At 47.7% G+C, this 17345-nt stretch overlaps 2 protein-coding genes across 6 annotated transcripts; one reads left to right on the top strand and one right to left on the bottom strand.

Annotated features, from left to right (window-relative positions):
• Positions 1–25: 25 nt before the first annotated feature.
• Positions 26–14739, top strand: RIBC1 (RIB43A domain with coiled-coils 1). Of its 4 annotated transcripts, none has more exons than XM_044235413.1 (8): positions 26–150; positions 608–699; positions 7019–7135; positions 8466–8547; positions 8752–9096; positions 13233–13351; positions 14003–14397; positions 14513–14739. In XM_044235413.1, exons 3-8 carry the CDS (start codon positions 7019–7021, stop codon positions 14592–14594), a joined length of 1140 nt encoding a protein of 379 aa, XP_044091348.1. In that variant the 5' UTR covers positions 26–150; positions 608–699; the 3' UTR covers positions 14595–14739. The 4 variants fall into 4 exon arrangements, with proteins under 4 accessions (XP_044091348.1, XP_044091347.1, XP_044091350.1 ...); XM_044235412.1 differs by having other exon boundaries at positions 26–262; XM_044235414.1 differs by lacking the exons at positions 26–150; positions 608–699 and adding an exon at positions 5793–6320.
• A 148-nt stretch (positions 14740–14887) lies between these two features.
• On the bottom strand, positions 14888–17247 carry HSD17B10 (hydroxysteroid 17-beta dehydrogenase 10). 2 transcript variants are annotated; one of them, XM_044234293.1, is made up of 6 exons: positions 17177–17247; positions 16644–16808; positions 15851–16015; positions 15611–15739; positions 15421–15529; positions 14888–15221 (listed from the first exon to the last, which is right to left on the bottom strand). In XM_044234293.1, exons 1-6 carry the CDS (start codon positions 17201–17203, stop codon positions 15031–15033), a joined length of 786 nt encoding a protein of 261 aa, XP_044090228.1. In that variant the 5' UTR covers positions 17204–17247; the 3' UTR covers positions 14888–15030. The 2 variants fall into 2 exon arrangements, with proteins under 2 accessions (XP_044090228.1, XP_044090229.1); XM_044234294.1 differs by lacking the exon at positions 16644–16808 and having other exon boundaries at positions 17177–17243.
• Between the last annotated feature and the right edge of the window lie 98 nt (positions 17248–17345).

Genomic DNA, 17345 nt, shown 5'->3' with positions numbered 1-17345 from the left:
TCCGGCGAGAGCGGAACCTGGGGCGTGTCGTGGAAGTTTTGTTGATCCGTTGCCAGGGCACGAGCTTAAAGCAGGAGTTTGGGTCCCGCCCCCCTTTCTTGTTGCGTGGCAACGCAAACCTCTGACCCGGCCTACCAACCCTTAGAGGAGGTAGCGACGGAGGATGCTGCCCCTTTTGGGATCGGATGAAGCAGGCGGGACTGGAGGCCACGCTTGCTGAGACAAGTCACAGCAGGGTTATGCCCTCCAGGGCAAGAGGAAGGTGGGAGCTTGGCTGTGGCTTTAGCCTGGCCGGCTGCAAGGTTCAAACAAGAACAGGGTCGGGGACTGGAAAGACCCCCGGGAGCGAGGGCTCTAAGGGAAGGAGGGGCCGGCGGGAGGATTTGGTGTTAGGGGAGCTCAGACCAAGTTGAGGGTAAAGTAGGGTTGGAAGTGCAGTGGAATGGGCGTAGGGATGGGGTGCGGTGGGAAAGGGGCTGGGGTGAAAAGGGGGATGGAGTGTGAAGGGAGTTGAGGGTACTCTGGAGCGGCAGGGTCACGGGCTGGGGAAAGCTATGGCCATAGGTACAGCCTCTATCCCCTTCCTCCCTCCTTTTTCTCCAAGCAGAGTTCAGACACTGTTGCTGTAGCCTAACTATAGCCTTGGACCTGAGCCATCCAACCCAGGAGCTTCAAAATTGACAATCGTTGCTAAGCAAGGTATTTTGTGTGAACCCCGGCAGTCAGTGTCCCTCAGCCACTGCTCTCCACCTCCATTCTCCTTCCTTTCTCACCATTTTATTTCTCTTTCCTCATGCTTCATCCCCACCCCACTTCCTCCTCTCCATCCCACTCTGGCCCCCTCCCTTGCTTTCCTCTTTCCCCTTCTCTTGCTCTCTGTCCTCCATTCCTGTCTACTACTACCCTGTTGGGTTCCTTCCCCTTTCCTTTTCTGCCTCTCCCCTGCCCACCCCCTCTCTGCCCCAGCAGTCCCTTTCCCCTCTCTGTTCTCCGTATTTTCTATCCTTCTCCTTCATACTTTTATCCCCCTATCTCCTTATACTACCTGCTCATTACAAGGTCATGGCCTTAGCAATCCAAGAAGCTTAAAATATCTACCACATCTTCACCATCACTGACCTTATATTGTGGTGACAAATGGAATGAGTTGGCTGGAGTTCGTGCTTAGACCTAGATGTGGAAAGGATCTGGTGGTTGCCACAGCCATTCCTGAAACCAGGTTTAAAACGGTTTAAAATGGTTTAAAATGACATTTGGAGACTGGGGAGAGTCTAAAAGTCTAATGAGAAGTCCAGGAATGTAAGAAAGCTTGGTTGATGGTATCTAGTAGAGGAACCATAAATGAATTCAACTGGGAAAAACAGTCACAATCAGGCTAGGGGGACAAAATGACCAAGGGACAGCAATCTTATAATTGACAGGAACTAGTGTTCCATTTAAAAAGATGAGATGGAACTTGGAAAAAAATCAAATTGGATCCCTTCCTCTCACACTGTATATAAAGTGCAATTCTAAATGGATTAAAAACTTAAATGAGAAAGGCCAAATTCTAGACATTTTCCAACATACAGTAGAATATGACCTCAGGGGATTTCTTAAATAATGAAAACTCCTAAGCTTAAAGGAAAGGATCACTGAATTTGACTACATTTAAATTCATCCAAATTACAGCATGAAGAAAGTGAAAAAATGGGTAGGTGCACACAGAAAACTTCTGGAGTATTGATAATGTTTTATTTTCTGGCTTCTGCAGAGGGTTCACAGGTGTTCATTTTGTTGTGCTTCATAACTTATGAGTAAGTTATATCATGTAAGTTACTTCATAACTTACATGAGTATTAACCATACTTTTTCTGTATCAACTGTTACCATAAAATAATAATAAAGTGAGGGGGCACCTGGCTGGCTCAGTCAGTAGAGCATGTGACTCTTGATCTCAAAATCATGAGTTCAGGCCCCACACTGGGCATAAAGCTTACTTTAAAATTAAATAAATAGGGGCACTTGGGTGGCTCACTTGGTTAAGGGGCTGCCTTCAGCCCAGGTTATGGTCCCAGGGTCCTGGGACAGAGCCCTGATTTAGGCTCCTTGCTCAGCAGAAGTATGTTTCTCCCTCTCCCTCTGCTTTCCACTCCCCCTGCTTGTTCTGTCTCTCTCCCTGTCAAATAAAAAAGTAAAATATTTAAAAATAAATATTATTTTAAAGACAATGAAATGAAAAGACAATTCACAAATTGGAGGTGTTTACCACTTTTTTTTGAGATTTTATTTATTTATGTATTTATTTGCCAGAGAGAGAGTGCGGGAGCATGTGCCCAAGAGCACAGGCACGGGGAGGGGCAGAGGGAGAGGAAAAGGGAGAAGCAGTGCTGAGCAGAGAGCCCGTCTTGGGGCTCAATCCCAGGCCCCTAGGATCACAACCTGAGTTGAAGGCAGGGACTTAACAGACTGAGCCACCAAGGTACCCCTTTTTGCCACATTTAAACTAAGAAATGATTAGTATGTAAAATACATAACTCCTAAAATTAATAAGAAAAGGACAAGCAACTTGATTTAAAAATAAACAAAAGGTATCAATGAGCACTTCACAGAAGAGTAATAAAAAATGGTCAAAACACACATGTGCAATCTCACTAGCAATAATGATAATTACAATAAAAATTGGTAATTATAATTTTAAACTCACCAATTGGCAAAAATTAAAATCTGCCATACCAAGTATTGCCGAGGATGTGGAGCTACTGGAGTTTTTATACACTATGGTGAAAGTGTAAATTGGTAAAATCTCCTTGGAAAACAACATTATCTTGTAAAGTCAAGTACGTTTATGCCCTGTGATTAGCACTTGCACTCCTAGGTATCTGCTAGAGAAACTTTCCCACCTGTATATATATTTCTTTAAATATACAGGCTCTTTCTCCCTCTTTTGCGGTTAAAAAATAAAAAACTGGGTTGTTTGTGCAGAGTCCTTGTCTCTCTTGAGCTTACTTCGGTCAGCTTTTTATCCCCACAACCCCACCAGAAATGTTTCTGTTAAGGTCATTGGCATCCCTCCCATTACTAAACCTGTCAGTTCTCAATCCTCATTTTAACATATCATCAGTTGCTCGCTCTCTCCCAAAAGCTTCTCAGACACCACACTCCTGGGTTTCCTCCCACCTCACCGACACTCCACCTGTGTCTCCAGTGCTGACTCCTCCTCCTCTCCCCATCTTCCCTGGGGCATTCTTATCCACCATCTATGCTTACTCCCTTACAGATCTCTTACAGCTTTATAGCTTTAAATTCCTTTGTATCAGTCAAAATAAGCTAAATTATGCTCAGGTTACAGACAACCCCCAAATCTCAGCAGCTTAGAAAAACAAGGATTCTCACTCATGCTTCTTGTCTGTTGTGGGTTGGCTACATCTCTGCTCTATGTCATCATCCCAGAACCAAGACTGAAGGAGCAGCCCTTAGCTGGGCACTGCCAGTCTCATAGCAGAGAGTGAAGAGGTAAAAGGGGGTGAAGGGCAATTATATCATGGCTCTTAGATCTGTTTGGGAATGTCACATGTCAATTCTCCCACAGCAGAGGGCAAAACCAACCACGTGGCTAAGATTGAGGGCAATGAGATACGGATGTATAGCCTTCTGGTGGGAGAAGCAGCAGATCTTTTGGACTAACAATAAAATTCACTGTACCATCTGTCTGTTATCAGTGGCTATGTAATAGACCTCTCCAACTCAACACTTCCCAAACTGACCTCTTGATCCTACCCTCCCCCCCACCCCATCCCATACTGTTGTCCCTACACAGACTATTCAGTTGATAGCAACTCCATCCCTCTGATTGCCCCAGCTCAAATCTTTGAAATCATTCTTAATACTGTTTTCATACTGCACATCTGATCCTCAGGAAGTCCTATTGGCTCTATCTTCAAAATATATCCAGAATCTGACCACTTCTCATGATCTCTGCTTCTACTAACCTGGTATGATTCACCATCATCTCTTGCCTGGACAGCTGCAATAGCCTCCTGTCTGGTCTCCCTGCTTCTAGCCTTGCCTCTGGTCCCCTCAGTCTATTCACACAGTAGCCAGTCTATTGGACACCAGTCTATTCACATAGCAGCCATCATTCCCATGCTCAAAATCCTCCAGTGGCTGCCATTACTCTCAGAGTAAAAGCCACAGCCTTTAAAGTCCTACATGCTCTGTCCCCCCTATTATCTCTTTAATACCTTTTCCTACCTACCTTTCCTCCACTCACTTGCCTCCCTGTTGTTCCCCTGAATGTGTGCCTTTTGTGTCCACCTTAAGGCCTTTGTACTTGTTCCTCTGCCTGGAGTGTTCTCTTCCTGGATATTTGCCTGGGTGACTCCTTCACCTTCAAGTATTTGCCCCAATATTACCTTTTCAATTATGCCTTCCCTGGTTTCCACATTGAAAATTGCAACCTTCCCCATTTCCTTGGTGCTTCCAAGTCCCTTTATTCTGCTCTATATTTTTCCCCATAGCACTTACCATCTTCTTACAAACTCTAATGTACTGTTTATTGTCTCTCTGACCCCGCTAAAAAGTAATCTCCACAAAGACTCAGATTCTCTTCAGTTTCATTCTTTGATGTCTCCCAGCTGCTTAAAGGAGTGTCTAACAGTAGGCACTCCATAAATATTTCCTAAATGATAGAATGAACATATGCGAAAAAAAGTACGATGAAGAAAAATGCGTACTACATAATACATTATGAAGTTCCAAAACAAGAAAATGTTTCAAAATATTGTCCAGGGAGTCCTATACATACACAGTATATTTTCTTTGTTTTTTTTTACATTTATTTATTTTTTTAATTTAAATTCAATTAACATATAATATTGGTTTCAGAGGTAGATGTCAGTGATTCATCAGTCTTACATAATACCCAGTGCCCATTACATCATCCAGTTACCCCACCCCCCTACCTCCCTCCCTCCCAGTAAACCCTCAGTTCATAAATAGTATATTAATGCCTATGAGTTAAGCAAATGTGAACATTCACACAGTGGTTATCTCTTAGGGTAAGGATGAAGGAGAAAAGACACAAGACACTTGATAATATTGATCAAGTTCTATTTTTTTTTAAGATTTTATTTATTTATTTGACAGAGATCACAAGTAGGCAGAGAGGCAGGCAGAGAGAGGAAGGGAAGCAGGCTCCCTGCTGAGCAGAGAGCCCCATGCGGGGCTGGATCCCAGGACCCTGGGATCATGATCTGAGCCGAAGGCAAAGGCTGTAACCCACTGAGCCACCCAGGCGCCCCAATCAAGTTCTATTTCTTAAGTTGGGGAGTTGGTTCATGGGTGTCCTATCATGCTTCTTAACTTGCATATGGGTTATATATATTTTGCTCTATACGTCAAATATTTCAGTCACAAATTTTTTTTTAAAGGATCAGGGGGTTGGGGGTACGGTAACTGAATGATGGACATTAAAGAGGGCACCAGATGTAATGAGCACTGAGGGTTATATATGACTGACGAATCACTGACCTTTACCTCTGAAACCAATAATACATTATATGTTCATTGAATTTAAATTTTAAAAAACAGTAAATAGTGGGCACCTGGGTGGCTCAGTTGGTTGAGCGACTGCCTTCAGCTAGGGTCATGGTCCTGGAGTCCCGGGATCAGGTCCACATCGGGCTCCCTACTTGGTGGGAAGTCTGCTTCTCCCTCTGATCCTCCCCTTCTCATGCTCTCTCTCTCTCTCTCTCTGAAATAAATAAATAATCTTTAAAAAAAAAAGATAAAGGACTGAAACTAGCTATAGGAGGAGTTGAGGAATGGTATTCCGAACAAAGAAACACCATGTACAAAGGCCCTGAGATGGGAACAGTTGTTGTGTTGGAGGACTTGATAGGAGGCCAGTGTGCCTGGAGGACTGTAAGTGAGGGAGACTGTGATGTAGGATGAATTGGAAGGGTGTGCAGGAGCCGGATCTCGAAACCCATGGTAAGGAGTTTGGATCGGATTCTAAGTGCAGTGGGAAGCCAGTGGAGGATTTTAAGCAGGTGAGAGACATGATCAGATTTATGTTTGCAAAAGTGTTTTTGGCTGTGGTTTTGGCTGGCTCACATTGCCAAAAGTGGGCTTTTCCCAAAATGTGAAAGAACACAGGCAAATGTAAGCCCTCTAGCCTTTCACGTGATTAGAGAATAAGACAAATAAAGGGGAAGTAGTGGTGCCATCTACTGGAATGGGGAAAACCGAACAGAGCATTACATGAACAGGGGGGAGTTGTAAATGAGCTTGAGACTTGGAAAGATGAGCAAGGGGTAGATCATAAATCGGCCAAAGGGGTTAGACTTTATATTATAAACACTGGGGAGCCATTTGCTTTAAAGCTTTTATTTACTTTTTAAAGATTTTATGTATTTATTAGGGGCTGGGAGGGTGGAGGAAGAGGGAGAAGCAGACTCCCTGCTGAGCAGGGAGCAGACACTGGCAGGATCCCAGGACCCTGAGATCATGACCTTAGTTGAAGGCAGACACTTAACCAACTGAGCCACCCAGACACCCCTAATGCTGCTTTTAAAGGTTTTTGGTTTTGTTTTTAAGATTTTTTATTTTTGAGTGATCTCTACACCCAACATGGAGCTTGAACTTAAAACTGTGAGATCGAGAGTCGCAGGCTCCACTGACTGAGCCAGCCAGGTGCCCTGTCACTTTTAAAGTTTTTAAGTTGTGGTGTGCCATGGCCAGATTGGCTTTCAGAAAGATCACTGTCGTTGGTAGTGCAGATAAAAGAGTAGAGAGGGTAAAACTGGAGCAAGGGAAGCCACTGAGGCTCCTGAAAATAGTATCTGGCACCTGATTGTGAGGCCTGAATTAGGGTGGTGACAGCAAACATGTAGGACAGAGATAGATCAGGAAGTAAAATCAGTAGCAATCCATAACTGGTGTTACTGGTGCTGTAGGAAGAAAGGAATAGGAGTGGGAGTGTAGTCAAGTACGGTGATCAGCACTGATTGGCTATTCCACCCCACCCTTGCTCCAGATGTACAAGGTAGACCTGTCCCCAGATCCCAAGGAGGTGGCAGCCATCGAGGCTAGAAGAAATCGAGAAAAAGAGCGACAGAGCCGATTCTTCAATGTACGGACCCGAGTCATGGGGGTGAGTAGGCAATGGGGGCTTTTTTAGGATCAGCAGTCATCCCACTCCTGCACCCAGAGAGGAATGTAGCAGTGTCTGTTATAGCCCTCATTGATTTAAGCAGGCCCTCCAGCTGGAAAGGAAGGAGACAGAGAGAAGGCATCCACTCCCAGGTGAGGGAAGGAAGGGGCCTGGGGATGCAGGCAAAGAGTGGGGAAGAGAAGCCAGTGACAGCTGACTCTCTGCCAGTCAGCTCTGGGCTGAGTGGCCTGGTTTACGAGAGACAGGTAACATGAAACCAAAAGAAGTCTAAAGAATATTTGGTATCGTGTATGCCTATATGCTGTCTGGAAGGCCACATAAGAAACTCTTAACTAGGCTGAGCATCTGAGATGGGAGGGACTTACTCTTCACTAAACTGCATTCCCTATTACACTATCTTGAAATGTTTTAAAGGAATTACAATCAAAATAAAAGAAAATATTGATAGTTTAAGAAAAAAATAGATTGCCAGGTAGGTGGATGGCGGAGGGGGGAGATGCAGCTCGGTATTCTGGAAAAGACCTCATACCTATGTTCAAGGGCCAGGTCTGCTGTTTACTAGATTTGTGGCCTTTGAATGAGTCACCTATCTTCTCTGAGCTCCAGGCTCCTTCTCAGTAAAATGAAGCTAAATAAAGGAAGTGTGAAAGTGAATATTAACATATGGTGGTGGCTCAGTGCCTGACACAAACAAGTAGTTGACTGAGAGATGTGTGGTGTGACTGAGATCCGGTTGGCGAGCATTTCCTCAGGGTCCACTCTGGGTAGAGAACTGGGTTGGGCAGTAGGGCACAAAGGTGACTAAGGCCCAGGCTCTGCCCTTAATGCGCTCACAGTCTGATGGAGGAGATCATTGACAGAGGCAAACCTCAATATAATGTGAACAGTGGGTCCTAGATTCTATGGGAGTAGTACCTGCCTAAGGAATCAGTAAGGTGAGACCTGAGGTGGTGGTGAAGGATGAATAGGAGTTTGGATTAAGAGAGGAAGAAAGAGAATTCCAAGTGGAGGGAGCAGCTGGAGCAAAGGCTATTTGTTCCAAACAATGTCAGATGCACAGGAAACTTTGAGCCCAGAGCTCTGAGGGTGGGCAGAGGAAGAAGGTACTGAGATAAGGCTGGAGACTGAGGCAGAGGCTAGACCAGTGAGGGGCTTACAAAACATGTTCAGGTGGTAGAACGTTATCCAGTAGGTACTGAGGATCTGTAGGAGGATTCTGAAGCGGGTAAGTTCTGAGCAGTTTGTGTTCAAGTATTCAAGGCCCACTGTTGGTCCCCTACCCTGATTTAGCTTGTTTCTTTGGGATCAGGTGGATGTCAAAGCCCTCAACAGCCAAGTGGAAGAGCGAAAGCTTCGAGAGGCAACAGAGCAGAGCAAAGAAGCAGCTTATGGTAAAATCTCAAAGCTAAGGGCAAGCCAAGAGGGATAGTGTAAGGGCCTGAGTGGGCTGAGGTAGGACAGTTCTGCCCTGGAGTGGGGCCTGAGGCCTGGGATGTGGTGGGACAAACCAGATGGGCCTTGGGAGCAGAGGCCATGCTGAGTGGGCTTGGTCTCTCTGGCGGGGCCTTCTCCATGTTCCTGCCTACCACCCCCAGGTACCTACCAGGAACAGTATGATCTAGTAGCCCAGATGCTAGAGAAGGAAGAGGCAGAACGGACACGTCGGCTGAACAAGAAAGTCCAGGAATTTCGGGAGCAAAAGCAGCAGCTTAAGAATCGGCAAGAATTTGACCTTTGGGATCCTGGCCGACTCTGGATGGAGTTTCCAGCCTATCTTGGCCCCAGCGAGCCCCCCTGTGGCCCAGCCAGCTTGCAGTGCTTTGCTGGGGAGGACCTGGAGAGGGCCATGTGCCTGAAAATGCAGCAGGAGCAGTTCAGATACAGCCTGGAGAGGCAGCTGCAGGAGCAACAGCAAGTCCAGGATGATGAGAAGTGCGCGGGTAAGTAGCTATGCCCTCCACACTGAGACCTAAGGCCTGGTAGGGAGTTTTTCTCAGCCAGGATCAGGGCCCAGGGAGTGGGGAGGTCCAGTTACCCCACAGAGCTGATGCCAAAAGGTTAGACTGAGCAGACCCCAAACTCCCCAACCTCCTTCAGTAACCGACAGTGTAGCCATTGGTACCCAGGCAGCCTGGAACTCCATTATGTGGAGGCAGCATAGTGAAAACAGACCTATCCGCTCTGCCACTTACCACTGGGTTTAGGCAAATGAATTTTCTTCTCAGTGCTTTAGCTTCCTCATCTTTAAGATGGGGATAATAATCCATGCCACGCAGAGCTCATATGAGAATCAAATGAGACACTGTATGTAAAGCACAAACATCAGTACTCAGTAACAGGAGCTACTATCACCATGACACTGTGCAACCACATCCTCCTCTTCTGTTAGAGTAAGCCCTTCGAGGGCAAGGATCATCTCATCTATTTGCACTGCTCACCTTGCAAGTCATCCCCGTTGCAGCATCTTGTTCAGTTTGCCGCTTATCAGAGATATCACTGATTTGGGAAGTATTTGTGGGATGTCTGTCTTTTCTCCAAAATGTCAGCTCATTAAAGGCAAACCGCATCTCTCATTTCCACTCCTGTATCCCAGCTGCCTCATACAGTGCCTACCACAGTGTCAGGAGCTCAGTAAATCATTGTTGAATGAACAATTAGAGAACAAAGTAAACAAGACAGGCACCCTGCCCTCCACGGTCCCGTGGAACCATTACCCCTTCTAGAAAATCAGTTTAGAGAAAGAGGAAAGGTATATGGACAAGCCATTCATCAGAAAATATTTATGCTTTAACACTGGTAGGTGCTGTGACAGGTACTGTGACAGAAGAGTTTATAGGACAGGGAGGGAACATCAGTATGGGAGTGGTCAATTCTAACAAGAAAAGGGAGGCAGGATAGGGGGGTGGCACAAGTCAGCTGTTAGAAACCAATTTGGGAAAGTTGGGTACAATTTTTCCAAGTCAGGGAGAGGGTCAAGAAAAAGTCATTCTAGGCAGAGGGGTAAGCAAGAGGTAGAGAACTGGGGCTGTGAATGGTCCAAGGGTTTAGGATGCATGTTCGTGCAGCCTAGGGTTGAGGGCTTGGAGGAAGAGAAGACGTGCAAGAGTTTTCTACACCAAACTAAGGAATTGTGACTTTATTGCATAGGCAGTGGTTAACCATTTAAGGGTTTTAAGCAGAGTGACAAGACCATTTCGATATTCAGTTTATATTTAGCTACCTATTTTGTGCCTGGCACAGTGAACAAAACAGAAAAATCCTTGCTGTCGTGGAGTTCACACTCTCCTGGGGACAGACAATAAACAAGGTAAAATAGTAAAATACACAGTGAACCCTTGAACAACATGAGTTTGAACTGCACAGGTCCACTTATATGTGGATTTTAAAAAATAAATGTAATACTATAAACGTATTTTCTCTCCCCTATGGTTTTCTTTTTTTTCCTTTTCTTCTTTTTAAGATTTGGTAGGCTAAGCCCCACATTGTTCAAGGGTCAACTGTATAAGGTGGTTAAGATAGTTGCTCAGAAGAAAAATAAAGCATGAAACAGGGTACATGGGGACTTTGGAAGAGGGATGCACAATTGCCATTTTAAATAAGGAAAACCTCACTGAGGTAACCTTTGAATACAGATCTAAAGACAAGGGAGTGAGCAATGTGAACAATCAAGAGAAGAACTGTCCAAGTAGAAGAAGTAGCTAGTACAAAGTCCCACAGGAGGGAGAGAGGGTGTCTGGAATGTTTGGGGAATGGCAGTAGGGCTGCCATTCCCCACTGAGTAGCTGAAGTAGACCAACTGAGGGGAAGAGTGATAGGAAATGAGGTCAGAGAGGTGAAGGGGCCAGATCCAGTAGGCCTTCCAGGCCATGGTGCAGACTTTAGCTTCTAATGAGTGAGGTAGGAGCTGTGGGACGGAGAGGGTGTTGTCCATTGGGGCCACATGATTTGTGTTTTAGACACGAAACTTTGCCAGCTGTTGTGGGGACTGGATTAGAGGGGAAGACCAGAGACAAGGAGGTAAGATAGAAGACTGTTATAGCCAGGAGGAGGCGGGGGTACATAGCCAGTCTGGGATACAGGGAGAGATCTGGAGGCCCGAGGCAGGAGAACAGTTTGCAAAGGAACAGAATGCTAAGCCTGGATGGAATGTGGGAAAGGGTGAGCAAATAACGCACTCAGTGCGGACCCCATGATCCCTGCCACTCCCTCCACCCGCCCCCAGGCTGTGCTCTCTCAGGTGTCCCCTGCCTTGTGTTTTCAACATTTCCCCTTCCCCTGGTCCCTTCTGTGTCTGCTGTAAACATGCTTATGTCTAACCCCTCTTTAAAAAAATTAAAGCCTCCTTGCACCCCGTGACTCCTCTAGGTGCTGTGCGATAGCTGTCTTCCTTTACAGCGTACTTATTGAAAAATCTGCTTCTGTTTGCTGTCTTTTCTTCCTTTCCAGTCACACCTCAACCCCCTGGGAGATCTCCTTTCTCCCCACCCAACTTCACTGACACTATTCTTTGTGTTATCCAGTATAAGAGGTTTTTTTCCTAGTCTTTACTCCTTGCCTGGACCTTTCTTGCTACACTTGACTCTGATCACATCCTTCCTGAGCCTCTCTCTTCCTTGGCTTCAGTACTAGTCCATTCTGCCCTTAGCTCTCTGACCATTCCCTCCGTGTCTGTCCTTTGTGGGCTTTTCCTTTACACCCTTCTTCTTGAGACTTGGTCCCTGGCACACTGCTTTCCCTCCCCTGCACACTCACCTCAGGTGCCCTTGGCCCTCGTTCTGGTTTCAGCTGCTATGTCACCACCTCTGCCTGCTGACCACCTTCAATTCAGCCTTCCTAAACAATACATCCATGCTTCCTAGCCTGCTCTTCATTCTGGATCTTCTATTTCCAGTGGTGGCAACACTGTGTACCCAGCCACCTGAGCCAGGACCCTAGGAAGCATCCAAATCTCTCTCTTCTTTACTCTCATCACATACTGCTAATGCAACCTTCTATATATGGGGCTTGCTTTGAGTCCTCCAAGATGCCTTCCCTACCTCCACTGTCTCCCACCAGCCTGACTGCATTCTATACTGGTCCCTGGGAGGAGCTTTCTAATATACAAATCTAATTGTGTTGCCCCCTTGCTTAAAATCCTTCCATGTTCCCCCACCACCTTTGGGGCAAGTTTCTGGCCCTTAGTCTGGTCCCTGCAGAGCTCCCTAGCCACTTGCATTTTATCGTCCAGCAAGAGCAGACTATTTGTAGTTTCAGATACAGACCATACTGTTTCTTGGTTTCCCTTGTTCATTTGACAAATATTTATTGAGCACCTACTATGTGCCAGGCTCTGATCTAGGTTCTGGGCATGGGAGTGAATAAAACAAACAAAATCCCTGGACCAAGGCTAATTCCTAGTGAGGAGAGAGAAAGGCAAGAGACAACATCAGTGAAATGTAGAGTATATTGGATGGTGACAGATGGTAGGAAGAAAAATGAAGCAGGTAAGGGGTATAAATGTTGGGAACAGGAAGGTTGCAATTTTAGGTAGGAGACACAGCAAAGGCCTCACCAAGGTGGCAATATCTGAGCAAGACCTGGGGGAAGCGAGAGCAGGAGCCAAGAATAGTGTTCATTACAAATCCCTGAGGCAGGAGTATTTGACATGATCTACAAACAGCAAGGACACTGGTGTGGCTAGATGAAAACATGGCTTGGCATGCCCTTTCCTCTTCCTTTCTATATGCAATGCCCATTTCAAGGATCACCTCCTCCTGGAAGCCTTCCTCTCACCCACCACTGAAAGCTCTCATAATGCCTGTATACACCTGTCATTGCCCTTCCCACACGGTGGTACGATCTTGCTTGGTCCATCTCCCTGCATCTTTCACTTAGGCACCTGAGAAATCCTTGATGCTGCTACTCTGGCTATCCCTAAGCCCAAAGAGTAACTCCTTCCACATCCCTACAATTAAGACATTCCCCTCCCAAGCATACACATACACACATCCTCCAAGCTTGTTGAACAAATGGCTGAATGAGTGAACCAGGAATAGAGCAGGCAAGTATAGTGCCCTGGCCATATTTCTCTGTGTAGATATGCTTAATGACCAACTGCGCCTTGCCGTGGACATGCGGGCTGCCCAGCTGGCCAAGCTAGAGGAGTCCTGTCGCGTGGCCATGATGTCTGCTATGGCCAATGCCAACAAAGCCCAGGTATGGCCTGGGCCATTCGGTATATCGGGCTTTCCCCAACCCCTTGAACAAAGTCATGGGGAACTTAGCCATGCCTTTGCCCACACCACCTTTCCTTTTAAAAAAAAAAAAAAAAAGATTTTTATTTACTTATTTGATAGACAGGATCATAAGTAGGCAGAGAGGCAGGCAGAGACAGAGGGAGGAAGCAGTCTCCCTGCTGAGCAGAGAGCCCGATGCAGGGCTCGATCCCAGGACCCTGAGATCATGACCTGAGCAGAAGGCAGAGGCTTTAACCCACTGAGCCACCCAGGCGCCCCCACACCACCTTTCTTGAATCAACACCAGCCCTCTCATCTACCTGAGGACATCAATTTTCACCTAAGGACCCTCTTAGTGGAGAAGATGCTCTTCCCCACATCCAGACTCAGGATGACCTCAGAGCAGAACATCACCCTCACTTCCCCAGCCCCTCCATCTAAGCGTTTCCAGAGGACAAGAAGTTCCCTGTCCATTCCACCCCTCCCCCAGTCAGGTCATTTAAAGGCCAGGCAAGAGCTATTCCTTTTCTCCCAGAGATGGAGGAGAGTAGGGCAATGTCTTCCCCTTCCCTGTGACTTGAGAGTTCCCTGAAGTTGGGTACCCTCATGCTCATATTTGGGGCCCCACCAGGCAGCAGAACTGGCTGAGCGGCAGCGCCGTGAGCGTCAGCACGAACAGGAGGCCAGCCTCATGGAGATCCAGAACCAGATCACCAGTGACCTACTGACCGAGAACCCACAGGTTGCCCAGAACCCTGTGGCTCCCCACCGGGTCCTGCCCTATTGTTGGAAGGGCATGACTCCAGAGCAGAGAGCTGCCATCAGGAAAGTCCAGGAGGTGCAACGCCGTGAAAAGGAGGCACAGGATCAAGCCGACCAAGCACTGGATGCCAAATGGGAGAGCCAGGCCTTGCACCTGGCCCAGGCAGCAATGGAGCTAGAGGAGCAGGAGAGGGAACTTTGTGCTGAATTTCGAAGGGGGCTGGGCTCCTTCAATCAGCAGCTGGCTAAGGAGCAAAATGCCCAGTGAGTTCTAGGGAGTGGCAATGTGGATGAATGCTGAGGGAGGGATGGGAAGGCTTAGGGAGAGAGGGAGAGCTCAACAGCTGATGCCTCTGACGCCTCTGTACTTCTTTCACAGGCAGAATTATCTGAATTCTATAATCTATACCAATCAACCTACAGCCCAGTACCACCTACAGTTCAACACCAGCAGCCGCTGAACCCAAGATGCTCATCTCTCTTCTCCCTCATCAAGCTCATGAAGGCTGGGAGTCAGGAGAATGCTGCAGGCCCCCTCCCCCAACCCCTTCTCCCACTATCCCTACACCTTTGACCCTAGGTAATAAAGTTATTCACTAAAATCAAGGCCATGTGCTGTCATGGGACACAAAAAGTATGAGGTAATGCCTTTCCCACCCCACCCCAGGCTTGGAGCATCTTACCCTGTCAGTCTTCACCCATTCACCTTTCTTCTCCATGCCAGTTTCCCCAGCACACAGTGTTATGCCCTCCATGTGAGAAACAGAGACTTTATTAGGCACGGGGTGTGATAGCTAGGCAGTTACAAGATGGCTGTGGGACTTCCTCCCAGGTTGCTGTAAAGTACTCCAAGGGAAGCAAGGAATGAAGAGCGTGTGTTTTCTCTGCCCTCTCCCTTCAAGGCTGCATGCGAATGGCCCCATCCAGCCGGATGACCTCTCCATTGATGAATGGGTTCTCAATGATAGCTTGTACCAGATGAGCATACTCAGCGGGATCACCCAGTCGACTGGGGAAGGGCACCTGGCTGGCTAAGAAGTTGCGTACTTTTTCTGGGAGGGTGGTGAGCAGCGGGGTGCCAAACAGGCCTAGACAAGACAGTCAGAGTCAGAGGCCCACCCTTCCTTTCACACTTACCTGGTCCTTCTTCACCTCAGCTCTACCTATGGTACTTCCCGATGCCCAGAAATGGAAGGCTCTTGCTCCTGAGCTAGTATATAGTCTCCCCTCTCAATTGCCCATAAATCCTACCCAATCCCAGGTGTGGCAGGGAGGGAAAACCTCTACCTGGAGCAATGGTCATCACTCGGATGCCCATGGGAGCCAGATCCCGAGCAATGGGCAGGGTCATGCCCACTATGCCCCCCTTGGAAGCAGAGTATGCAGCTTGTCCAACCTGGAGAAGGAGTAGAAGTCATACATGGAAGGGCCCTAGTAAGTCACCAAGGAGGCACAAATCTTGCCCTTGCCCACACACCTGGCCCTCAAAGGCAGCCACGCTGGCAGTGTTGATGATGACCCCACGTTGGCCTCCCTGGTCTGGTTCGTTCTGGCTCATCTCACTGGCCACCAGGCGGATCACATTGAAGGTGCCTAGGAGATTCACCTGAAAGACCAGCAGAGACATGCTGTAGGACCTCTTGTCCCCTAAAAGCTTTGGAGGCACTCAGAGCCAAATACCTTTTACTCACACCACTGGGGAACCTCGAGACCTTACATTAAGAACTCGCTGGAAATCCTCCAAGGAATGGGCCTGATTCTTCTTTAAGTTGTATGTCTTCATGGCCACTGCAATGCCTGCACAGTTGACTGCCACATCCACACGGCCAAATTTTTCTTTTGCTAGAGTCAGGGCTGCTTGCACGTCCTTCTCTGAGGTCACCTTCAAAGGGAGAGGTGGAGAAGGTATTCATCTCCCGGCACACACACACACCACTAAACCTGGGCAAGGGAAGAACAGGTCTAGTCTCTGAGTAACTCGTGTAAGCAAGGAGGAGGCCAAAAGAAAACATGAGAGTGGGGCAAAAGCGAAAATGTTAGGTGCCATAGTGCTCAAAACTGTTTTCAAACCTATACCCTCTTTTGATAAATTCACATACCCCTGGAGATTTCTGTGGGCCAGAGCAGTTTCAAGAATTATTGATATGATGATAAACTAGCTTTTTTATACCTCTACCTGCTAAGGTGATTTCATCCAGTTTTTACTTTCTGTAGTTTGTTTTTTGAAAAGTTTTTCAACTTTGTAAATATAAAATTACAGGGCACAATATGCATTTTCAAACTATCCATACCCCCTCCGGGAGATTCTGATATATCCAATTCCCATCCCCACCGCTGTGGATCCAGGCTTTGTACATTCCTTATTGTAGGTGCTCCCACAGTGCTGGACGGATGGCTCAGGCCAAGAGGGACAAGAAGATAGGTCCATCAACCACACAGATAGCACCCTTAGGGAAGGAGGACCCCACGGGTTCCCAGGTCGGTTTTGGTGACCTCATACCCACACTTACATCAGCTGGGGCAAAGGCGCAGCTCTTCCCTAACTTATTGGCTTGGACCTCCCCATCAGAGTTGGGCAGGTCTACAAGCACAGCAGTGGCCCCTTGCCCCACCAGTCGCTCTGCTGTGGCCAGACCTAGACCAGAGGCTCCTCCGGTTATTAGAGCAACCAGGCCCTGTGAAGAAAGATCAGTCAACGGTACACCGTGAGACCACCCCCACCCTTTCATCTGCCTGTTCTCCAGGCTTCTGCGACGGAAGTTCCTGTGTTCTCCAGGCTTCGGCGACGGCGGTGTGACCCAGTTGTGTTTCCTCTCCTTCAGGACAGGGCCTCTGGTGTCTCACCCCCAGAGAGCCCACCCAGTCACCCCACACACATGTGCCGCGGAGAGTTGACCTTCACCTCCCGAGCCCAACCGCCGCACTACCAGGCCTACATAAATGTGACCCTTTCGCCCGGCACCGAGCTCTTCCCCCCAGATCCATGGCCGCGTGGTCCCAGTTGGCATGGCGGAGCAGCCAGGAGGAGCGAAGACCCCACTACCTTGACTCCCCGACATGCCGCAGCCATCTTGCTCCGAACTCTCCGAGGGCGGGACGGGCAGGCGGGCGCTGATTGGCTGAGGCGGAGGAGGGCGGTGGGGAGGGCGAGGGGGCGGGCCGCGGAGCAAGTCTTCGGGGCGTGGCGTCTGCTGCAAGCGTCCCCAGCGGAG

Source organism: Neovison vison, chromosome X (genome assembly GCF_020171115.1).
Source record: "Neovison vison isolate M4711 chromosome X, ASM_NN_V1, whole genome shotgun sequence".
Classification (NCBI taxonomy): domain Eukaryota; kingdom Metazoa; phylum Chordata; class Mammalia; order Carnivora; family Mustelidae; genus Neogale; species Neogale vison.
The sequence above is the reverse complement of the archived record's forward strand: the minus strand, read 5'-3'. Positions and strand labels throughout refer to the sequence as shown.

Excerpts from the sequence above, each read along its gene's own strand:
- RIBC1 (XM_044235413.1), top strand. The coding sequence starts at position 7,019 with ATGTACAAGGTAGACCTGTCCCCAGATCCCAAGGAGGTGGCAGCCATC. Across the intron at positions 9,097-13,232 it reads GGATGATGAGAAGTGCGCGG|ATATGCTTAATGACCAACTG; the intron begins GTAAGTAGCTAT and ends TTCTCTGTGTAG. Across the intron at positions 13,352-14,002 it reads CCAATGCCAACAAAGCCCAG|GCAGCAGAACTGGCTGAGCG; the intron begins GTATGGCCTGGG and ends GGGCCCCACCAG.
- HSD17B10 (XM_044234293.1), bottom strand. The coding sequence starts at position 17,203 with ATGGCTGCGGCATGTCGGGGAGTCAAG. Across the intron at positions 16,809-17,176 it reads CGGCATGTCGGGGAGTCAAG|GGCCTGGTTGCTCTAATAAC; the intron begins GTAGTGGGGTCT and ends CTTTCTTCACAG. Across the intron at positions 15,222-15,420 it reads AGTGATGACCATTGCTCCAG|GCCTGTTTGGCACCCCGCTG; the intron begins GTAGAGGTTTTC and ends TGTCTTGTCTAG.